Raw genomic sequence first — 19744 nt, forward strand, 5'->3', positions numbered from 1 at the left:
GCCTATTTTTTAAATTTTAAGTTTCTGTCTGTCCTAGGTCAATCAAAGCGTTTTTGCTTCAAATTTTATTAGCCTACTAAGGAATAAATTAAGTTTATACTTAGCATTCATATTTAAATATTTCTTTTTAATTAATTGTACTTATTTGTTGGCATATTTCTTAATTTTTGAAGGTAATTATTGCATATATGGCTCTTTACAGCATTAATTTTCGGTATTAATAATTTATATCTGATTCTATGACGAAAAGAGTTAAGCGTAAAAGAACAGATTTCTAATTGAAATTTGTACAAACGTGAATGTAAATAAATTAGAATATTGCATTTAAATACATAATCGCACAACTTTAATATTTATCTTGCTGAGGATCGTGGAATAAGCTCCACTGTCATATCATGCATCCTGGAACTGTGTTAACGATCGCCGAAAGTCCAAAATAGGTCAAAGTCGATTTCTATCTACCTTTATCACAGACACGAACTGTGCAGCAAAAGAACGCAGCACTAATATACAGGAATAATTATAAAAATCTCTACTGATCTCCATAGACGCCGTTGAAGGAGCCACTAGTACGCTAGTGTCGATTGATTTGGGTTCGATAGTCTATAAATACGACCGATGGGTCAGCCATGTGCAGAAACAGGCTGCCGCCATTCAATTCTGCGAAAATCTTATTATTTATTCCTGACTAGACGATCATTGCTACAACCGAGAGTGTGTGTGACGTCATCAGCGGGATGCTACATTATTTGTAAGGGGGAATTTTCCATCGCCACCAACAGCATCACTTCGACCACCCCTCATTCTATTACGTCACAAAACCCCTACTCACATCCACCTGACAGTTACGCGATGAAGTTTCGTCTCTGTCTTCGCCGACCAACCCTGTCCTCTAGTTTAAGGACATGCGAAAAAAGACAAATAACTTAGTTTAAGAGCAATGTAGTTGTGACTGGGTTTCGTTACCCAAATAAACAGTTTCAGTATTTGTCAATAACATAACCCAATAGGCCTATTAAGGCAAATGTTTTAGATACGTTTTTGAGCCATAGCTTATCAGTATTATATTTTTTATCCCGAGAATTTCATGATGTGTATTGCACTTCGATCTGGTATCCTGGTTCTAACATAACGTTCAACTTTTTTCTCCCCTGTTTACTCAATGCAAGAAGTAAAAGGAGACGATTTTTCTATCTGTATTTATAGTTGCTTTAACTCCTAGGTCATATCGCGATTGTCTGAAGTTGTCTATTGGGAATGCGCTGTTGTGCTGTCTTATTTCGAGGCAATTAGGGTCCAATTCAGTATTCACATTTATTTAACTGAAAATTAGTTATATTCAGTCGAGGAAAGCCACGGAAAAAACCTGGACCAGATTGGTCCGCATCAGAGATGGAACCCGAATGTGAGTTTAGTGCGTTAACAATTAACCATCTAGCTCGGTGAGGAAATATTCTGGACGCAATAAAACTACAAAGATTTATTTTAAATCATTCGTCCTCAAGTGAGGTGGACCACTGGGATCCGGAATTAACAAACATAAAAGATAAAGGGAAATGAAACGAGCAAAATAATGATTCGATTTGTACATTAAAACAAAAATTTACGTGTTAACATATAGATGATAGTTGCTATTTTTCCTTTATATCCACACAACCTAAATGGGCTGACAAGACGCCAGAACCCAACTTTGAGTGCACACAAATTCTATGACTGTGTCGTGTATAGTTCCTGGAGTAGCTCAGTCGGTAGAGCATTCGTGCGCTAAGCAAAGAGTTCCAGGATCGATACCCGGCCCTGGAACAATTTTCCCTTGAAATTATTCAAACCTGCTTTACAGGGAGTTACTACCTGAAAGCCAGATTTGCATACTGAAAAGTAACTTTGACATACCTTTGGCCTCTGGATACAGCAATTTCTTATAATCAATTATAAGAGTTTTATTTACTTATTATACAAGAATTAGGGCTACTCTTTGCTGCTGATTTAGCCCTAGTTGCATGCAATGAAGATGAGCTTCAGTATTGAGTGCACAATCTAAATATGATCCCCGCAAAGTACGACATGGAAATAAATATTGAAAAAACAAAAGTCATGGGATATTTAGTGGGAAATACCTGACCTCAAGCAAAATTTGCTTAAACAACAAATTAATATAGAGTAAATTAATTTATATATCTTGGCTATAATTTAACATTTTTTGGTGAAACAGATATAACGTCTAAAATTTGAAAATACAATAAATCAATAGGAATAATCAACAAAATTATGAAGCCTTCCCTAGTACAGCGACATACAAGAATACGTTTGTATAAAACCTTAGCTAGACCTGTGCTATGTTACGGAAGTGAAGCATGGACAATGAGAAGTACAGATATCAGCAGAATAAAGTCTTGTGAAATGAAATTTGAGAGCAACACTAGCATATACCCACTTGGATCGCAAAATAAATGAGAATATCATGCAAGAACTTCAATTACAACCAGTCTTACAGTTTAGGGATGATGATAGTTCTTCCAGGAAGGATGCATGTGAAATGTATTTTTAAAAAATGCACGAATTGATTTACCGGCAACTCAAAATCGATTCTTGCTTCAACATTTTTATGTAAGGGAAAAAATGAAATTCTAAGGCTAATATTTTCTCGGAAAAAAAAAAAATCAAGTATTATTAGAGAGAATGTCTGCCATCGATCTAAAAATTCTTTACATTATAATTATTTTTTAGGACTAAAGAGAGATGTATGAAATTAAAATGAAAATTAACGCAATCTTATGCAGGAATACAGTAGTGCAAGAAGTGACATAAGAGACAGCACTTGTCAAAAATCAAGAAGAGGTCTAAATATCAGATGAGCATTGTTTTAAAATGTATAAAGTCCACCGGCAGGTGAAATTGAATTTGATCATTTCAAGTCGTCGTATATGTAAACCATGGAAAAAGTACTTAAAAGTGGTTGTGTGTTAAAGAACTGTTGAAGTGGTAGGGGAAACTGTTAGTATTCTGATAGAACAAAATACACTTTTTTTTATTTATCTTAATTACACAACTTTTAACACTATATCACTCGGAATATGAAGTTTATATTGTTTTCACGTGTTAAATACTAGGTTACGGTACTGCGGGCTATCCTCAGAACTCCTGAAAGGTTTTCTTGTTCACTTCCAGGCTTCTGACTCATGTCATTGAGGGAATTTCATAAAACTTAATATGTACGTGTAATATTTTTTAAGAAGTTCCTCTTAAAATTTTTTTCAAGTTTATTGTCAACATCTGTAGGTAGTGAATATGAAATACTGTAGCCCAAATCATAACCAGGGTGTCTACTAGATGCTGATTTTGTATTTCCAATTTTTCTTTTTTTTTTTTTTGTAGATTTTGGAAGGTAATTCTGTTTCCTTTCCCAGGTTATTTTGCAAAAAATTGTGCAGCAGTCATTTTTGTAATTAAATTATGGAATAATTTCAAACAATTTGAGTTTTCTCTTCCTCTCTCTCTTTTTTTAATTTCAAGCTTAGCATACAGTATATTTACCCAACCCATATTGTAAAATTAGAAAATGTACAATAAGAAATGTTATCTCAGGATATTCATAATTAAGATTAACTTATCAATCCAATCATGCACTGTTACTACCACCCATATCTCACTCCCAATCCTACCTGTTCTGGTTTCATATTCATTCACTGGCCCATCTTCTTCTCTATCAGACTTTTTTTTTATTCTCCTTTTTGCCGATTATAATCTATAAACAAAACTTTGATGGTAGCAATCTTATTTATTTCCAAGTTATTTTAAAACATTATACAATATAAGAAAAGTATCAGTAAAATCTATAATATTCAAACATTCGTAATTAGTATATTTAGCTGCAATAACAATTTAAATATTCATATGGTTTTCTAAGCAGACTCAACAAATGACATATGAAGACAATCATCACAAACGTCATGAGGAGAGTTTTCTTCAGCATCGCAAGACTCATACAGTATATTATCTTTCTGCTGCTCTATCATCACATCACCTTTCTTGTTCTCTTCAATTGTTGTATTATACAGTTTAACCTCCTTAAATCTGAAATTAAGAAATTAATTTGATAAAGGTATATCTCAACACTTCAAATATGATTTCTTATAGAAAAACATTGAGAGAGCAAATTATCTATGAAACTTGAATGCAGCATGCAGTTTATGGGCCTTGGAGCATATGTTCCTGGCAAGCTGGTAACAAAACTTTGCAGTGAAACTCGAGGCACTGTCTAACAAAATACTACTTATTTTTGTTTTTAAAAAGTTATGTACTCACCCATGTCATGCAAGGAGATGCTGGAATTGTCTGTATTGGTATATATACAGCACATGTTGCACACAGAATACTGACAAATTTAGCTACGAGGGCTATTCAGAAATCTTCTGATTGTTGATTGTGAATTGCTAGATTGTTGTATGAAGGTGGTGCTCGCGCAATAGCCATGAGTAAAGACGTAATAATGCTTCCATGCATCACGCACTCATTTCCGTTTAGTAGTCTGTGAGAAACAGTTGTTGATAATGGACGTGATTATTACTTGTCCCGCAAGTTGTGAGGTCCGTTCAGTTATTTGATTTCTTCAAGCAGAAGGAGTTAACACTGCTGAGATTCACCGTCGATTGTGTCGTGTTTATGGCAACATTATGAGTGAAAGTGCTGTACGGGACTGGTACAGAAAATTTAACAATGGGCGTAAAGATGTGCACAATGAGGGAGGACAAGGACGACATTCAATTGTGACTGATGAACTCGTTCAACAAATTGGACAAACTGTGCGTGAAAGACGTAGTTTCACAATTTCTGAACTCTCTAAAAATTTCCCACAAATTTTAAGAACAAGTTTCTAGGAAACTGTTACAGCAAGGTTAGGTTTCCACAAATTTTGTGCACAATGGGTGCTGAAAAATCCCACTGAACAGCATAAAGCTCAGAGAATGACCTCGACCTTAATGTTCCTTCAGCGTTACCACAATGATGGTGATCAATTTCTGGACAGATTCGTGACAGATGAGACATGGATACAGTTCGTGAATGCTGAGACCAAAGAACAGTCAAAGCAGTGACTGCACACCTAAACCCCGAAAAAGCCAAAAAAAAAAATTCAAACAAACATTCTCGATCCGAGAGATGATGGCTACAGTTTTTTGGGATCAAAAAGGAGTATTGTTGACAGAGTTTATGATGCCTGGGATCATGATAACAGCAGATGTTTATTGTGAAACGCTGAAGAAGCTTTGGAGAGCAATCCAAAACAAATGCCGCAGATTGCTCTCTAAGGGTGTCATTCTTCTCCATGACAATGAGAGGCCCCATACTGCTGCTCGCACAAAGACTTTATTGGACAAATACACATGGGAAACTTTCGAACAACACCCCATACAGTCCAGACTTGGCGCCAAGCGACTACCACCTCTTTCCCAAGATGAAGAGCTGGTTAGCTACTCAGCGCTTCAATGACAACAAGGAGCTCATTGAAAGAGTGAAAACCTGGCTGAGTATACAGGCGACGTCCTTTTATGAAGAAGGAATACACAAGCAAGACCCATGCTATGACAAGTGCTTGAATTTATATGGCGACTATGTTGAAAAATAGTGTCTATCCAGGAATGTTTTCCAAGCAATAAATAGTTTGTAACATTGTTTGTGTTTTTTTTGTAGCCAATCGGAAATTGATTTCTGAATAGCCCTCGTACAAAAATACCATATTAACTAGACTGGTTGGAAAGAAATACAGGCTACTAGAAAAAATGAGACACCAATACAACTAAAAGGTAGATGTGATGTAGGTACTCTCACAGCAGAAGGGAGCATCTATTGATTTCACAGGAAGAGTTGAACACTGTAAAGCAAAGATCAAAACAATGGAAATGGATGGGATAAGAAGAGAAGCGAGGGTGTCCAGGTTAGAGAGTAAAAGGAATGAAGATATAAGACAGATGATGGATATGGAAGAGGCAGTAAATAAAAGAATTGAGATGAGAATCCTCCAGTAGTTTGGATATGTAAGAAGAATGAAGGGGGAAGGTGGCTGGGAATAATTCTCTGGTGATCACCCCATGGAAGACGGAAACGTGCATGACCGAGAACAACATGGACAGCTGGGGTGGTGCAAATGATGAAGAATCGGTATCTGCAGGAGGAAGACTGGATGGACAGTGAAGGGTGGCAGAAGGGAATTCAGGGTAATCGCTGAAAAGTGGAAAAGCCCTTAAAAAAAAAAGTGAGGGAAGAGTTAGGTCATGTCGCAATTTTTGAAACGATAGACTACAGGGAGTTTCAATGCAGACCAGTCCCAGGTAGTAACATTCCGTCGATTTAATGACAGTGGTACAGAGTATATGTCCAAGGAAGCTAAGTGGTAAGGGGTGGAGTGTAACAGGTTTGCATTAGGGAAGCTTGCATGGACCTATCAGTCTGCTAGCATACGACTCGCTGTCAGACAAATTTTGTTAGGTAGAGGTTGGAGTGGAACCAGTCTGCTTAGAAACTCTCTGTATAATAAACTTCATATGGCAGGCCCGGTTTTTGAACCCAACACCATAAAGCTGAGGATTTTACATAAAGATTCTTAACGATTTTGCCTTGACTGTAATGCAAGGGGAAAAAGTGTTGTATACAAATTCGCTTATCTTATAACTGCGAGTATATACTAAGTATCTACAAAGAAAACCCCTCTACTACAGGAAACAACAATCATACAAAAATTATAGTCTTATTGAAATATGCAACAAACAATGGAGATTTACTTCAAATAACTATAATGTCTTACAAAAAAAACCCGACAAAATGACGATTTGTTTCAAAGGAAAATTGATTATGCATAAAGAATTATTGTGTGTGGGTTCAAGAATTTCTTTATTTGAAAGTGGTGATGTAATCAGTGTTTCACCACGATATCTCAGGACACATTTTATGTATGTACAGTATGTTGTATGTATCTACAAAGTAAAGTATTTTGTATTATTATGATGTACCGAAGTACATATGATATTTCCGTGTAGAAATTCTGCGTCATCATATGATGAAGAATGAATGGAACAGAGAAAAATTCTCTCCAGCACCGGGATTTGAACCTGGGTTTTCAGCTCTACATGCTGACGCTCTATCCACTACGCCACTGTCATACATCTATGACGCAGTGTATGAGGGTAGGCCACTAGAGGGAACCCAAGAGGTGGAACTTAAACTGAGAGGATTCGATCTGACATTGGGATGAGAATCTGGTGTGGCTTAATGGATGGAGCATCAGCACGTAGAGCTGAAAACCTGGGTTCAAATCCCGGTGCCGGAGAGAATTTTTCTCTGTTCCACTCATCCTTCATTATAAAGTACTTTGTCTTATATTAATTTTATGAAAATAATTCCACTTAGGTGAGATCCATCAGACTTCGTGCAAATCTCAGCATGTCGCATTACCCTGTTCATAACTTTCCACGGCATGTTCTATGGAATTTGTTGAATTTAAGCTTGAATGCTGTGCTTCAAATCTTGAATTGAAAGAGAGGGGAAATGGGAAGAGAAACTTTACAGGTAGCAAAAACACGTCCTTGGAATGGGGCTGTGAAAAACTGAATATGTGAGCTCCAAGCCTGTTGGCCACTTGTCTCACTTCAGGTTTTGTCACTCCACTGAATGAGATCTAGAAAATTTTTAAGGGGGAAAACCGAAAATGGAAGTAACATATTAGCTACAACACACGGGGGAGGGGAGAGCAACACAACATGTTGACTGTAGGATAGGAGGAAGAAATGCCAGAAGGTGTAACTTTGCACATTGAAAGTCATTTAGTCTCTTCACGGTGCAAGTGGGTTCGAATAAACTCGTTCATGTAACAGGTGAGGTGTTCGAAAAATAGGAAAAACCGCGGGAGTTTGTTGTGTTGTGTCTATATGGAGAGGGGGATGTAAGTACGGGTCCATTTCTTTTAGGGCTCATCCAGACATTTGTCTTAAAGACTTAGAAAAACCACGGAAAAACCTTAGGCAGGATGAGTCTTGAATTGTGCAAGGCTGATGTTCATACACCTTTTACTTTAGGTAACCCCAAAAGAGGAAGAAGTTATAATGATGAAGCCAAGCTATGTTACTGAAATGAGACATATGTCCTGGAAGCTACCAGTGTGGCTCAGCACATTTGCCTACTGATTCAGAGTTACACTTGGACATGGGTTCGATTCCAGCTTAAACTGATTACCGGGTTGGGTTTTTTCCCTAGGTTTTCCCCAAATGTAATGTCAGGTGGTAATCCATGGGGAGTCTTCAGCCCCTCTCGCCATCACTAATTCCACTAATGCTAAATAACCTAGTAATTGATATAGCGTCATTAAATGACCAACTAAAAAATTCGTTCTGGGAACACTTTTATCCAATGTGCCTTAATGCTATTGAATGTGTACAAGCAGACAGACAAGAACTCTGCTGCATTGCCACTCTCATTATTTCCTCATTTTCTGGAATTCTGATGCAGTTGTCCTAAATTCCTTTACTCAAGTTAGAATGTTTCCATTTCTTCAAAAGCCAAGTGACACCTAAAAAATGCTGTGTTTCTATAACTGAATTGTCATTTTTTAAATGCTTCTGCAACAAACATTGTGTTTTCTCGAATAACACTCCACTATTAATAAATGTTATTATACCAGTAATTTCTATCTATTACTGCATTTTATGACATGCTATTTGATAAACATAAAGTCTGTTTCTGACACACTCTGTCATTGCCGACACCATAAATACAGCCACTTGTGAACAAAACAAAATGTTTTTCAAAAATATGCAAAATCGTATTGAAACCCAGGGCCTACCACAATTTTTTTTTTTTGGTAGCCTTAATTCATTTGGGAAATGCGTGTTATTATTCAGTTGAGAAGCTTTTGACATCTAGTCTGCTGTCAAAAAATCTGAAAGATAGAATTTATAAAACAATTATATTACCGGTTGTTCTGTATGGTTGTGAAACTTGGACTCTCACTTTGAGAGAGGAACAGAGATTAAGGGTGTTTGAGAATAAGGTTCTTATGAAAATATTTGTGGCTAAAAGGGATGAAGTTACAGGAGAATGGAGGAAGTTACACAACACAGAATGGTACTCATTTCATATTGGAGTTAAATGGCAAGTTGTAGCCGATTTAAGTGAACACCATATTTTAACGTTTTGGTGGCTACTTCATTCACACACAACCCCCAGAATGTCTGGAGGACCACACCTGCTGTTGGTCGACGGGTCCATTGGACCTAGCTGGGAGATCTTGTTGATCACCAGCTTTCCCTCCTTAAGCCACTGGAGGACGATTTTAGTGCCATAGCAGGTCAGCACTAGGAACAGAAAAGTAGAAAGGGGAGAAAGGAAAGGGAAATGAACCCCTAGGCCTCGAATGCCCTAATGCCGTTGGGGTCGAAGAAAGTAAGAGTTCAGTCAGAGGACTGGATAGGAAAGGGTAAAGAGGGAATTAGGTATTGGATAGAGGAAAATTATACCAAATTCAGTCATTAACTCATCAAGCTGACCAGTGCTAATGGATGAGTAGCCCCACCCTTTAGTTCAGCTCGTAAAATTATGCTTACTAACAGCTGCACCACGGGAAGGTAGGGATGGGACATTGGGTATTTGTCCAGGTTGGTTCCTTAAAGCCTTCAATGGGAAGGATTAATGGCTCTCCCCCCTGTATCCGACAGATACCCTTTTGCAGCCAACAACAACACAACACAGAATTGCACGCATTGTATTCTTCACCTGACATAATTAGGAACATTAAATCCAGATGTTTGAGATGGGCAGGGCATGTAGCACATATGGGCGAATCCAGAAATGCATATACAGTGTTTGTTGGGAGGCTGGAGGGGAAAAAGACCTTTGGGGAGGCCGAGACGTACATGGAAGGATAATATTAAACTGGATTTCAGGGAGGTTGGATATGATGCTGGAGACTGGATTAATCTGGCTCAGGATAGGGACCGATGGCAGGCTTTTGTGAGGACGGCAATGAACCTATGGGTTCCTTAAAAATCATTTGTAAGTAAGTAAGCCTTAATTCATTACTAAATACCATTACAACAAATTCGCCTCTTCTTTATATCCAGGGCTGGGAAACAGCTGCTCTCAGAGAGCTTATCCTCTCCCCTTACCTTAGTTGCTGTTATGCAGATTGCTCTATTTACAATACGAGCTTCCCACCCCTGTTTATATCAAACAGAGTAATATCAGCTTCACAATATAAGAGTGAATAATTAAAAATATAAAATTAAATGTTGTTGTTTTCTAATGCCAGGCGTTTGACAATAAAGTCATTTGACCTTTTGCACTCCAATGTTTTTCAAAGATATTATCATGGCCAGCCACTGAAGCACAGATTTTGAAGTGTTCCGAATCCATTTCTTGGTTTGAGTTGCACAATGGGCAGTTAGGGGACTGATATATTCCAATTCTATGCAGGTGTTTGGCCAAACAATCATGGCCTGTTGCCAATCTAAATGCAGCTACAGACGATTTTCGTGGTAAATCGGGAATTAACTGTGGATTTTGATGCAGAGAGTTCCATTTTTTCCCTTGCGATTGTGTTATCAAATTTTGTTTGTTGAAGTCTAAGTATGTAGATTTAATAAATCTTTTCACAGAGTATAAACATTGGAATTTTAACTTTTTCCCTAACTTTTCAACGAACGATCATAATTTGGACAAGTTGGCTAAAATTACCTTGAAGTTCCCCCTTTCCGTTCAAATTAATATTAATTTCATGCTAATGACATTTGGAATGGCAATGTTCTTACTATAATTAAGAGTTAAGACTCTTACCTTTTCAACAATGCAACTGTTCCCACTTGTTGATTTTCTTTCTTGTCATCGTTCTGCTGTGGAATTTCGATCTTCAAGCCATATTCTAAGCAGTCTGACACTCTACAGTTTTGCAGCAAGATACTCGAATCTTCAAATGCCTATAGTTTAACAATTTGAAGTTGACATTAGGCATTATTATTGTACACCAATAGCATTACTGTATATTTCCGCAAATAAGACGAGGTATACATTTCGAGCACAATATTATGGTTTTAGTTTATATCTGCCCTTTAAGACAACACCCAAACTATTAACCTTCATGGGAAAAAGTGACAGTGAAACAGTAATAAAATCTTTCTAAAAGTACAGAATTTCCAATGCTAGGATTTGTTATGGAATACTGATGGCACAGTGGAAAGCAACTTACCACATTCACTCTTTGCCTCAGATGACATGTGATTATTTCGCAGGATTTTAAATACACAAGTAAGTGATTTGTTGTATTTTATTACAGTTTTAAAGTAGAATTTTAAGGGCTCTTTTGTATCTGCTTTTTGTGTAAGACAACTCCTGGTTTTGTGGGTACTTTTTTATTATTCAACTATTGTCTTATCCGTGGAAATATACAGTATATTAATAGTACATTATGCAACGAGCCTATAATGATAGTAATTAAGACGCGAGGATGTTTATGAAACAAGAGCAAGCAAGTTTCATAATTTTCATACGAGCGTCTTAATTACCATTATAGGCAAGTTTCATACGACTTTTTATGCTCGACCATATTTCTAACCTGAAATTATTCATAAGTTTTCATGTTATTCTTATGTAACTGGGGAGTGAACTGACCTTGTGCAATCTCATAAATTGTGAGATGTGCGCAGACGCGAAAGTACTGATTTTTTCTGGGCAACGAATGTCGACGACCTTGATATATAATCTAGAAAGTAAGATAAACGTTAAACTTGATATAACCTTGAAATTGAATTCGACATTGAAAAACGAGATGACAAATTGAATTTATTTGAATATTATTTACAATTAACGCTAATTATTATAGTAACAGAACATAACCTTCTGCGGCAGTATTGGATTTCCAGCCTGCGTGACGTTTTGCTAGTTGTCTTTCGATTGCATATCCGAGAATAATCGAAAAGCTGAACTTTAATGACATGTATTAAAGGACTGCTACCAGGTGTATAATTACTACATTTCGGCATGATCGAGCATAAAATAATACAAACAAATGCGTAATTGATCTAGAGAAAACTATGCACAGTAGAATCCCAATTAACTGAAATGAAGGGGGTGCAGTCATTTTGGATAATCCATAGGTACTATTATGAGCAGTGAAAGTAAGATCCACAGTATTAATACTTATAATAGTGTAAAGCAAAACTGCGCATCTTACTGTAATATACAGAGTGGAAGTGAAATAACCTTGCAGACTGAAAGGGACGATAAGGTACATGTAAACGAATAGAAAACCTATATTACATTTCGTAATTAAATACACAGTTAATTAGAAAATTAAGTTTGAAGTTTCAGCAGTCTGGTAACATAGTCACTAATACACTCTACTTGTGATACAGATGTAAGAGGTCAACGAACTTTGTGAGTCTCAATATGTAAGCTGCTATCTACCAAGACGTTGCCACTCACTCGCTTCGTGTAATGGTTTGAATTCAGGGGTTTTTAAAATTAAATTTACACAAAACCATGCACACTATTGAAATACACCAGAGGATAAATTATTCTTTATTAGATTTTAAAATTAAATTTACACAAAACCCATGCTATTGAAATATGTCGGAGGATAAATTATTCTTTATTAGATTTCCTATTGATATGGACAAAAATCACGATCCTACTTGCAATAGTTACCAAATAAGAATTGTTAAACATTTGGGGGTGGGGAAACTATGAACTTTCCACTAACATGACATTATAGGCTTTTGTTACATATAAGCTATTCACTCTGGAAATCTGCAAGGCTATTTCACTTCCATTCTAAAATATACTCTACTCTACATATATAAAAGCACACACCTTATACAATAATTTAGCACAATATTATACTAACAACTACTTAACATCTACAGCATCACAGAAGTGAATACACGTGGAATCAGTTGTCACCTCTCATTTAATTGTAACTGGCTCCAAAATTGTTGGGGTAGGGGGTAAGTAAGTAAACAAAGAAAGAATAACTTTCACTTGACAGGACCAATATATATTCACTGGCCACTACTGAACACCAAACAAGCAAACTGAGCGTGTGGAAAGCAGATTTCTCTACTTATTGCATTCCTTAACCCTTAAGCACTTGTACAGGGTGTTGTCAACACCCATCACATATATGGGGTTGTTAACTACATGTTGAGTAAGCCTGTACTACTGAAACTTTCAGTATGTTTCTTAGAATTAGTAAGGCAATAATAACCGTAAACAGGTTTGAAATCGGAATACGCATACTCGTGATAATAATGGTTTAAGTGGTGTGGGGTGCCGCCAACACCCCGCGCTCCTATTGTAAATAGTGACAGCGACTAAACTGACCATACTTGTGTAACAAATAATAATGATGGATGTTAAGTAGTGACTGTGTGCACAGAGGAATCAAGAAAGTGATCTGGAAAGGAAGATAAAAAGTAAATTATGATTAGGAGTGAACAGATGTTCGAATATTACTATTACAAATGAACCAATACTGAAATATTACCATTACTGTACTGATATACAATAGGTATTAAAGTATTTCATATAGTTGTATAAATAAAAAAAAAAAAAAAAAAAAAAATGATATTTTAATAAAATTGTTCACTAAACAAAATAGCAAATAATCCATTATATTTGGGGTGTCAGAAACATTCCGCACGACTCTTAATGTTACTAAGTTAGGCGCTTAAAGTTTAAAAGGCATTCACCTTATTTGGAGTCTTTCTGCGGGGTGAGAACAAGATGCTAGCTGTTTCTATGGCATGCACTAACAGATCTTTGAAACATCAGAAGCAGTTATATTTTAGAATGTATTACAAAAAAAAAAAAAAGTACGTGTTATGGTCCCTGTAAAGCTGACTCGAATAATTTCAAGAGAAAAAAATGTTCTGGGATCGGGTATCAAACTCAGGACCTCTGGCTGACCATGCCAATGCTCTACCAACTGAGCTACCCAGGAACTCTACCAGACCTTGGCTCAATTATTCCCTTTATATCCAAATACCTCCAGTGGGTTGACAAGAAGTCAGAGACCCAAAATTGAGTGTACACTTTCTGTGTGACTTAAATTTGTGGTTTTCTGTTTCGGTGAGTTTCACAGTCTGTTCAAAACAAACTGCATGGCCATCCTCTAGTTATTATTTATTTTCATTATTCTTTCTTTGTTTTCATGTGATTTGTGTAATGGAAATGTAACACTTGCTTAGCAAATTGTACAGGCTAATGCATTTACCTTTATCCCAACATTGCAGTGCATAATGCTGCAATTCACCATGGATACACGTGCACCAGGATCAATTACTAAACCAATCCCAAAATTTGAAAAATAACAATCTCTTGCGTCCAAGTGGCCATCTTTCAGTACAAGAATCCCGGTATCATTTTCAACACTACCAATCACGCGACAGTTCTGTAAATGTACTGTTCCGTGTCGTATGGACATGGCCATCTGTATACCATCCACATCAATTGTCAAATTTTTCAATGTTACATCAGCTGACCAATCAAAAATCACATTTCCTGCACCATTTGGCCTTAAAATTGTGTCTGCTGGTTCAAGAAACCCTAAAGGAGCCAAAAGAAAAAAAGCAATTTTCACACACTTCAAATATCGGCATCTTCACAACACTAAACATAGCCTCAAACTCAAAATCGTCTCAATTTTTACTTTCTCACTATATGATACAACACAACATACATTTTAACAATTATAATTTTATTATATTTAACTTCTAAATGGAATTAAATCCATCCAAAGTTGCTAATCTAAGCTAGGCCTACATGTCAGCTAAGTTATTAATATTTACCCTCGATACTGCCACCCTCTTCTAAGCCACCTGTACTACAGACACTGTGGATACCAGGACAAAGTACTACTGCATCTCCAGCAATTGCCTGATCCAAGGCATCCTGTAGGAGTGCTTTCGACCTAGTGAAACAAAAACACGTAAATATCAAACCACATTAAGGCAATGAAATGTATAGGAAATAAAATAGTAAATGATAAGCACAGCTACACCATTTCATAGCTCTTTCAAAAAAACAGTGGTTCCCAAAGTTGTCGTTGTTGTTTTCTAATGCCATGCGTTTGACAATAAAGTCATTTGACCTTTTGCACTCCAATGTTTTTCAAAGATATTATCATGGCCAGCCACTGAAGCACAGATTTTGAGGTGTTCCAAATCCATTTCTTGGTTTGAGTTGCACAATGGGCAGTTAGGGGACATATATTCCAATTCTATGCAGGTGTTTGGCCAAACAATCATGGTCTGTTGCCAATCTAAATGCAGCTACAGACGATTTTCGTGATAAATCGAGAATTAACTGTGGATTTTGATGCAGAGAGTTCCATTTTTTCCCTTGGGATTGAGTTATCAAATTTTGTTTGTTGAAGTCTAAGTATGTAGATTTAATAAATCTCTTCACAGAGTAATACGTAGATTTAGTAACAGGTCTGTAAGTAGTAGTGCTGCCCTTCTTTGCTAAAGCATCCGCATTCTCGTTTCCCAGGATTCCACAATGGGATGGTATCCATTGGAATACAATTCTTTTATTGAGTGATATTAATTGAGAGAGCATTTTAGTTATTTCTGCTGTTTGAGATGAAGGTGTGTGTTTAGAGACGATTGATAGAATAGCTGCTTTGGAGTCTGACAATATAACTGCATTCCTAAATTTATGGATGTGGCATAGAAGATTCCTGAGACATTCACTTATTGCAATGATTTCACCATCAAAACTTGTTGTTCCATATACAAAGTGTGGATCGTGTAAAGAGCTGAGGTGGGTCGCAAAAAAAAAAAAAAACGCCGTATTAACTAAGAGCAGTATTCATAGACATTCTTAGCGCGGGCTTCTGGTGGATGAACAGCGAACTGACATTTTTCGTATTCATAAACCAGTGTTCGCGATTTGATATCATATGAATCCTATACAAGTAACCAGTCGACAGCCGGGGTTAGTTTAGCACGCTCGTAGTGCAGGCTAGCGAAATGTCTATGAATAGCACCCTTAGATTTTTATGGACATAAACAATGTTGATCATAAAATAAAAAAGGTTTTAATAGTTACAACGTAAAAAATAATTAATGTCATAAATGTGCCTGTTTTTCAGAAAATATCTTCTCAAATCTGGACTCAGTATCCCATACACACAGTGATAACATTTTCAAGTTCAAGGAGATTTCTTTCTTTTGTTTTGATGGTAATCATAGACAAGAAACTTATTTTGCATAAATATGAGGTTGCAAATGTTATCGAAAATATAAGAACTTCTTTTGCAAACTCGAAGTATTCTTGCATTCTTTTGATACAAAACTGGTCTATGCTTTGCGAAAAAAAATGTTACTACAGTTTCAACATTCCAACAATAGCTACATATTTCAATAGTCTTTCCTTAATACATTTCTAAATTTCAGCCAGTTGAATGCAACTGGCTAAAAACGGATTCAGAAACCATTTGTGACTGTCATAATTTTATTGTTTTGAGTTTTTTCCAGAATATGTTCAAAAAGGTGTTGTCTATAACTGTGCAAACTTAATTGCACGTCTATAAGAACAAACTCGGTACTTGTCGTATCATACAGTAAGTAGCTACATTTTTCCATGAATATCTTTAATACACTGGAATTAATCAAATTTGTTTTTGTCAAGTGATGTCAACCAGAAATCAAGTTTCCTTATAAATTCGTCAATTTTTTTCTCTGGCTTTTATTATGTTAATAGACTGGCCTTGCAAACTACTATTCAAAGTGTTAAGTGTTCGAAAAATATATCAACAAGGAAGACCAATCTAAGAAGCCAGAAAGAATTGGAAAATAGGTTTGCATATTTCGATTTCTCATCTTACAAATACCAGTACATTAAAGTTGAGTGGTATCCACTGGTTTTGAGCAAATATAGTTTTTTCGATTTTACAGGAATTTGCACTTTTCAAAAGAGGGTTAAGTACTGGTACCGAAGTGTGAAGAATTTGCTTCGATGACTAATTGATTAATAAAATTCTCCTACAAACTATCCTTCCAAAAGACTTTCCAAAGTCGTAATATGCCTACAGTAGGCTACCCCTCGTCTCTCCCAATTTTCTTTTAATACTGATTGCACTTACGAATTTGTCAGTATTCTTTTCAATAACCTCAATGACATCACACAATGAATTGTTAGATAGGCTCTAGAAAACAGCTGCACTTCTCATTTAATATATATTTTACAATACACAATCTAATGTACTTTCACAAGATTTAGAAGCAGACTTTTAACTGGACTGTAGGAAAAGATGGTACACATCAGTTAAAGATATGCTTATCTTATTGCTTGCGAAAAGAGCAGTTATGAAGAAATACCATTTTCCTTATTAGAGATTGTGTCCATTTATTTGCATGTCAGACTGTATAAATCTGACAAAATTTTAATGTTATTTAACGAGATTCAGAATATATTACTTACTTGACATACGATTCAGGTTTTATAACATTTCTGGCTTTTGTTAATGCAGCAATAAATTCGTCTACTGTCCCACCAAGCCAAACAAAATACACGTCTTGTGGCTGTCCTCTATTCTTTCTCTCTTGCTGTACAATTTCTCGTTTTTTCTTCATCCAAACATTCCTGGAAATTTAAACATTTGTTTTAATTTCATTTTTAAGAAAGACAGCTGCATACAGCAATAATCCCGCAACAACCTGCAAGCAGTTAATATAGTAGTAGACACACTCCTGCCCTAGAAACATGAAACGTGCCTTGTAAAATAAAACACTACTTCGCATTTGCAAGAAAATTCGACATATTGCTTAACAATGTATTTCAATTTCAGATAAACAATGTTTAGTGTCAGTTCTGTGCGAAAAACAAGTTGGTTAATTGTTGAGTGTAATAATGTGGAGAATATGGTACACACTAGCATAAGAGTTAATTATGGACTATACTTAATGGAGTTAGAGAGGTTTAAAGGGGCGTGTCAGCTACTATGGCTATTTGTGCCCTTTGCTTAATGGAAACTGAGTCAATGAAGACAAAAAGAAGAGTACAATAAAACTTAATTTATATATTTCTCATTCATACATTTTTTTTCTGAAATCCCAGCAAAATTCCTGTACTTTCCATATTAATTAATTTCAGTTATAAGTTTTTTACACTTACACGATCGTATTTTAAATCCCTCGAGGTACAAAACTTCATTTATACATTCTAATTCAATTTCTTTACAAATGTAAGAAAACGAAAATACAGTATTTATTTTAATATAGTACACACACAATTTTTGTATCTTAAAATCCAGAAAAAAATACTGTCAAATATAATATACAGTATACACCTGTGCTATAAACTACTTAAGATTAAAATTATATTATCAAGAAAGGTTATAAAGGCACTCCCTTACATCTAGCTGTACATTACATTATTTCATCCTCATTTGCAATATTAAAATTGGAACTTCCATTTTTTATTCATTTCATTTATTATATTCCATAGATCTTAATTAGCAATGAAACTTTAAGATGTGGAACAAGTCAAAATTTTACAAGATTACAATTACAATTTTTACAAATTTTTTACAATTTTGCAATTTTCTACAATTTTTTACAATATTTTGGCGAGATGAGGTGAGGCCAGAGGATTCGCCAAAAGATTACCTGGCATTTGTCTTATGGTTGAGGTCTCAACAGGTCTGGATTGACGTCAGAACATTGATTGACAATGACTAATGTCATACCAATCTTTCATCAGTAATTGTTGGTAAATTATTTGGGTTTAATTGAAGACACGTAATTGTTGAAAGTTGTACTCATAAAATTTAGCAATAAAAGAAAAGAATGTTATTAAGTCATTCTCGTAGTTAAAAATAATTTTCTTATTAATGATTGTTGTCAAAAGTGGACAAGAAATTACGAATGAAAAGTGCGCAAAAGATGAGAAAACACGAATTCACAGTGACCATTTTTGTCAGTTGTTTCTCACTATATCTCGTAACATAATTATCATCCTCTTATCGTGTCCTCCTTTCGGAAGATCGATTCCAAATTCATCTGTCTCTTCTCAAGCTTTTTTTTATTTATTTCATTCCATTTGCATCCCCGTTCTTGTAAGTTCTTCTGAATTTGATCTATCCAGCTTTTGCGTGGTTTTCCAATTGATTGTCTTCTTTTCACTTTTAAATTTAATATTCTCTTTAGCAGCCTTTCCCTTTTCATTCTGTTAAGATGCCCAAACCATTGTAATCTCTTATTTTCTAATCGTAACATAAATAGAGCGCTAATTTAAATTTGTTCGAGTCTTGAGTGTTTGCACAAGCATTACTTTCCAGTTTTTGATTGGCAATTTTGCCTTTGTACTTACAATGCTACACTTAGAGCACTGGAAAAGTCCACATCATACGAGAAGAGTAATGTCAAAAACAAGTGAAAGTATAGGATGAATCCATATTATACAGAGGAGTATTGTAAAAATGGAAGAGACATCAGCTAGTATTGTGACATAGTCACGCAAACAATGGGCTTTAAAAACCCTCTGCCACTTTTTTTTTACAGACCTGATATTGGAATGAACACCTGAATTGATAAACATCCTAAATTCAAAATTTACCAAATTTGATTTTTTATCTGACATGTTGTGTTTTGCATAGCCTACCACCTGTAAAAATGAATATTCCAAGTCCAACTCTAAATCTTTGTCTTTGAATCATATAAATATTTATTTCAATGCAATTTATATGGTAAGCCTAGTTTTC

General features: G+C 35.7%; 1 protein-coding gene across 6 annotated transcripts in view; it reads right to left on the reverse strand.

Annotated features, from left to right (window-relative positions):
• Positions 1 to 19744, reverse strand: part of nesd (nessun dorma) — a 213833-nt gene that overhangs the window by 172235 nt on the left and 21854 nt on the right. For 4 of the 6 annotated variants that reach the window (XM_069830567.1, XM_069830568.1, XM_069830566.1 and 1 more), the window contains exons 6-10: positions 17464 to 17625; positions 14826 to 14947; positions 14252 to 14583; positions 10819 to 10958; positions 3698 to 4074 (exon numbers count right to left, since the gene is read on the reverse strand). In XM_069830567.1, coding sequence (XP_069686668.1) covers positions 3903 to 4074; positions 10819 to 10958; positions 14252 to 14583; positions 14826 to 14947; positions 17464 to 17625 — 928 coding nt within the window. In that variant the 3' untranslated portion in view covers positions 3698 to 3902. Of the gene's footprint in view, positions 1 to 3697; positions 4075 to 10818; positions 10959 to 14251; positions 14584 to 14825; positions 14948 to 17463; positions 17626 to 19744 lie in introns of those variants that run through there. The other 2 variants (XM_069830571.1, XM_069830569.1) reach the window with 1 other exon arrangement.

This window comes from Periplaneta americana, chromosome 7, assembly GCF_040183065.1.
Source record: "Periplaneta americana isolate PAMFEO1 chromosome 7, P.americana_PAMFEO1_priV1, whole genome shotgun sequence".
Classification (NCBI taxonomy): Eukaryota; Metazoa; Arthropoda; class Insecta; order Blattodea; family Blattidae; genus Periplaneta; species Periplaneta americana.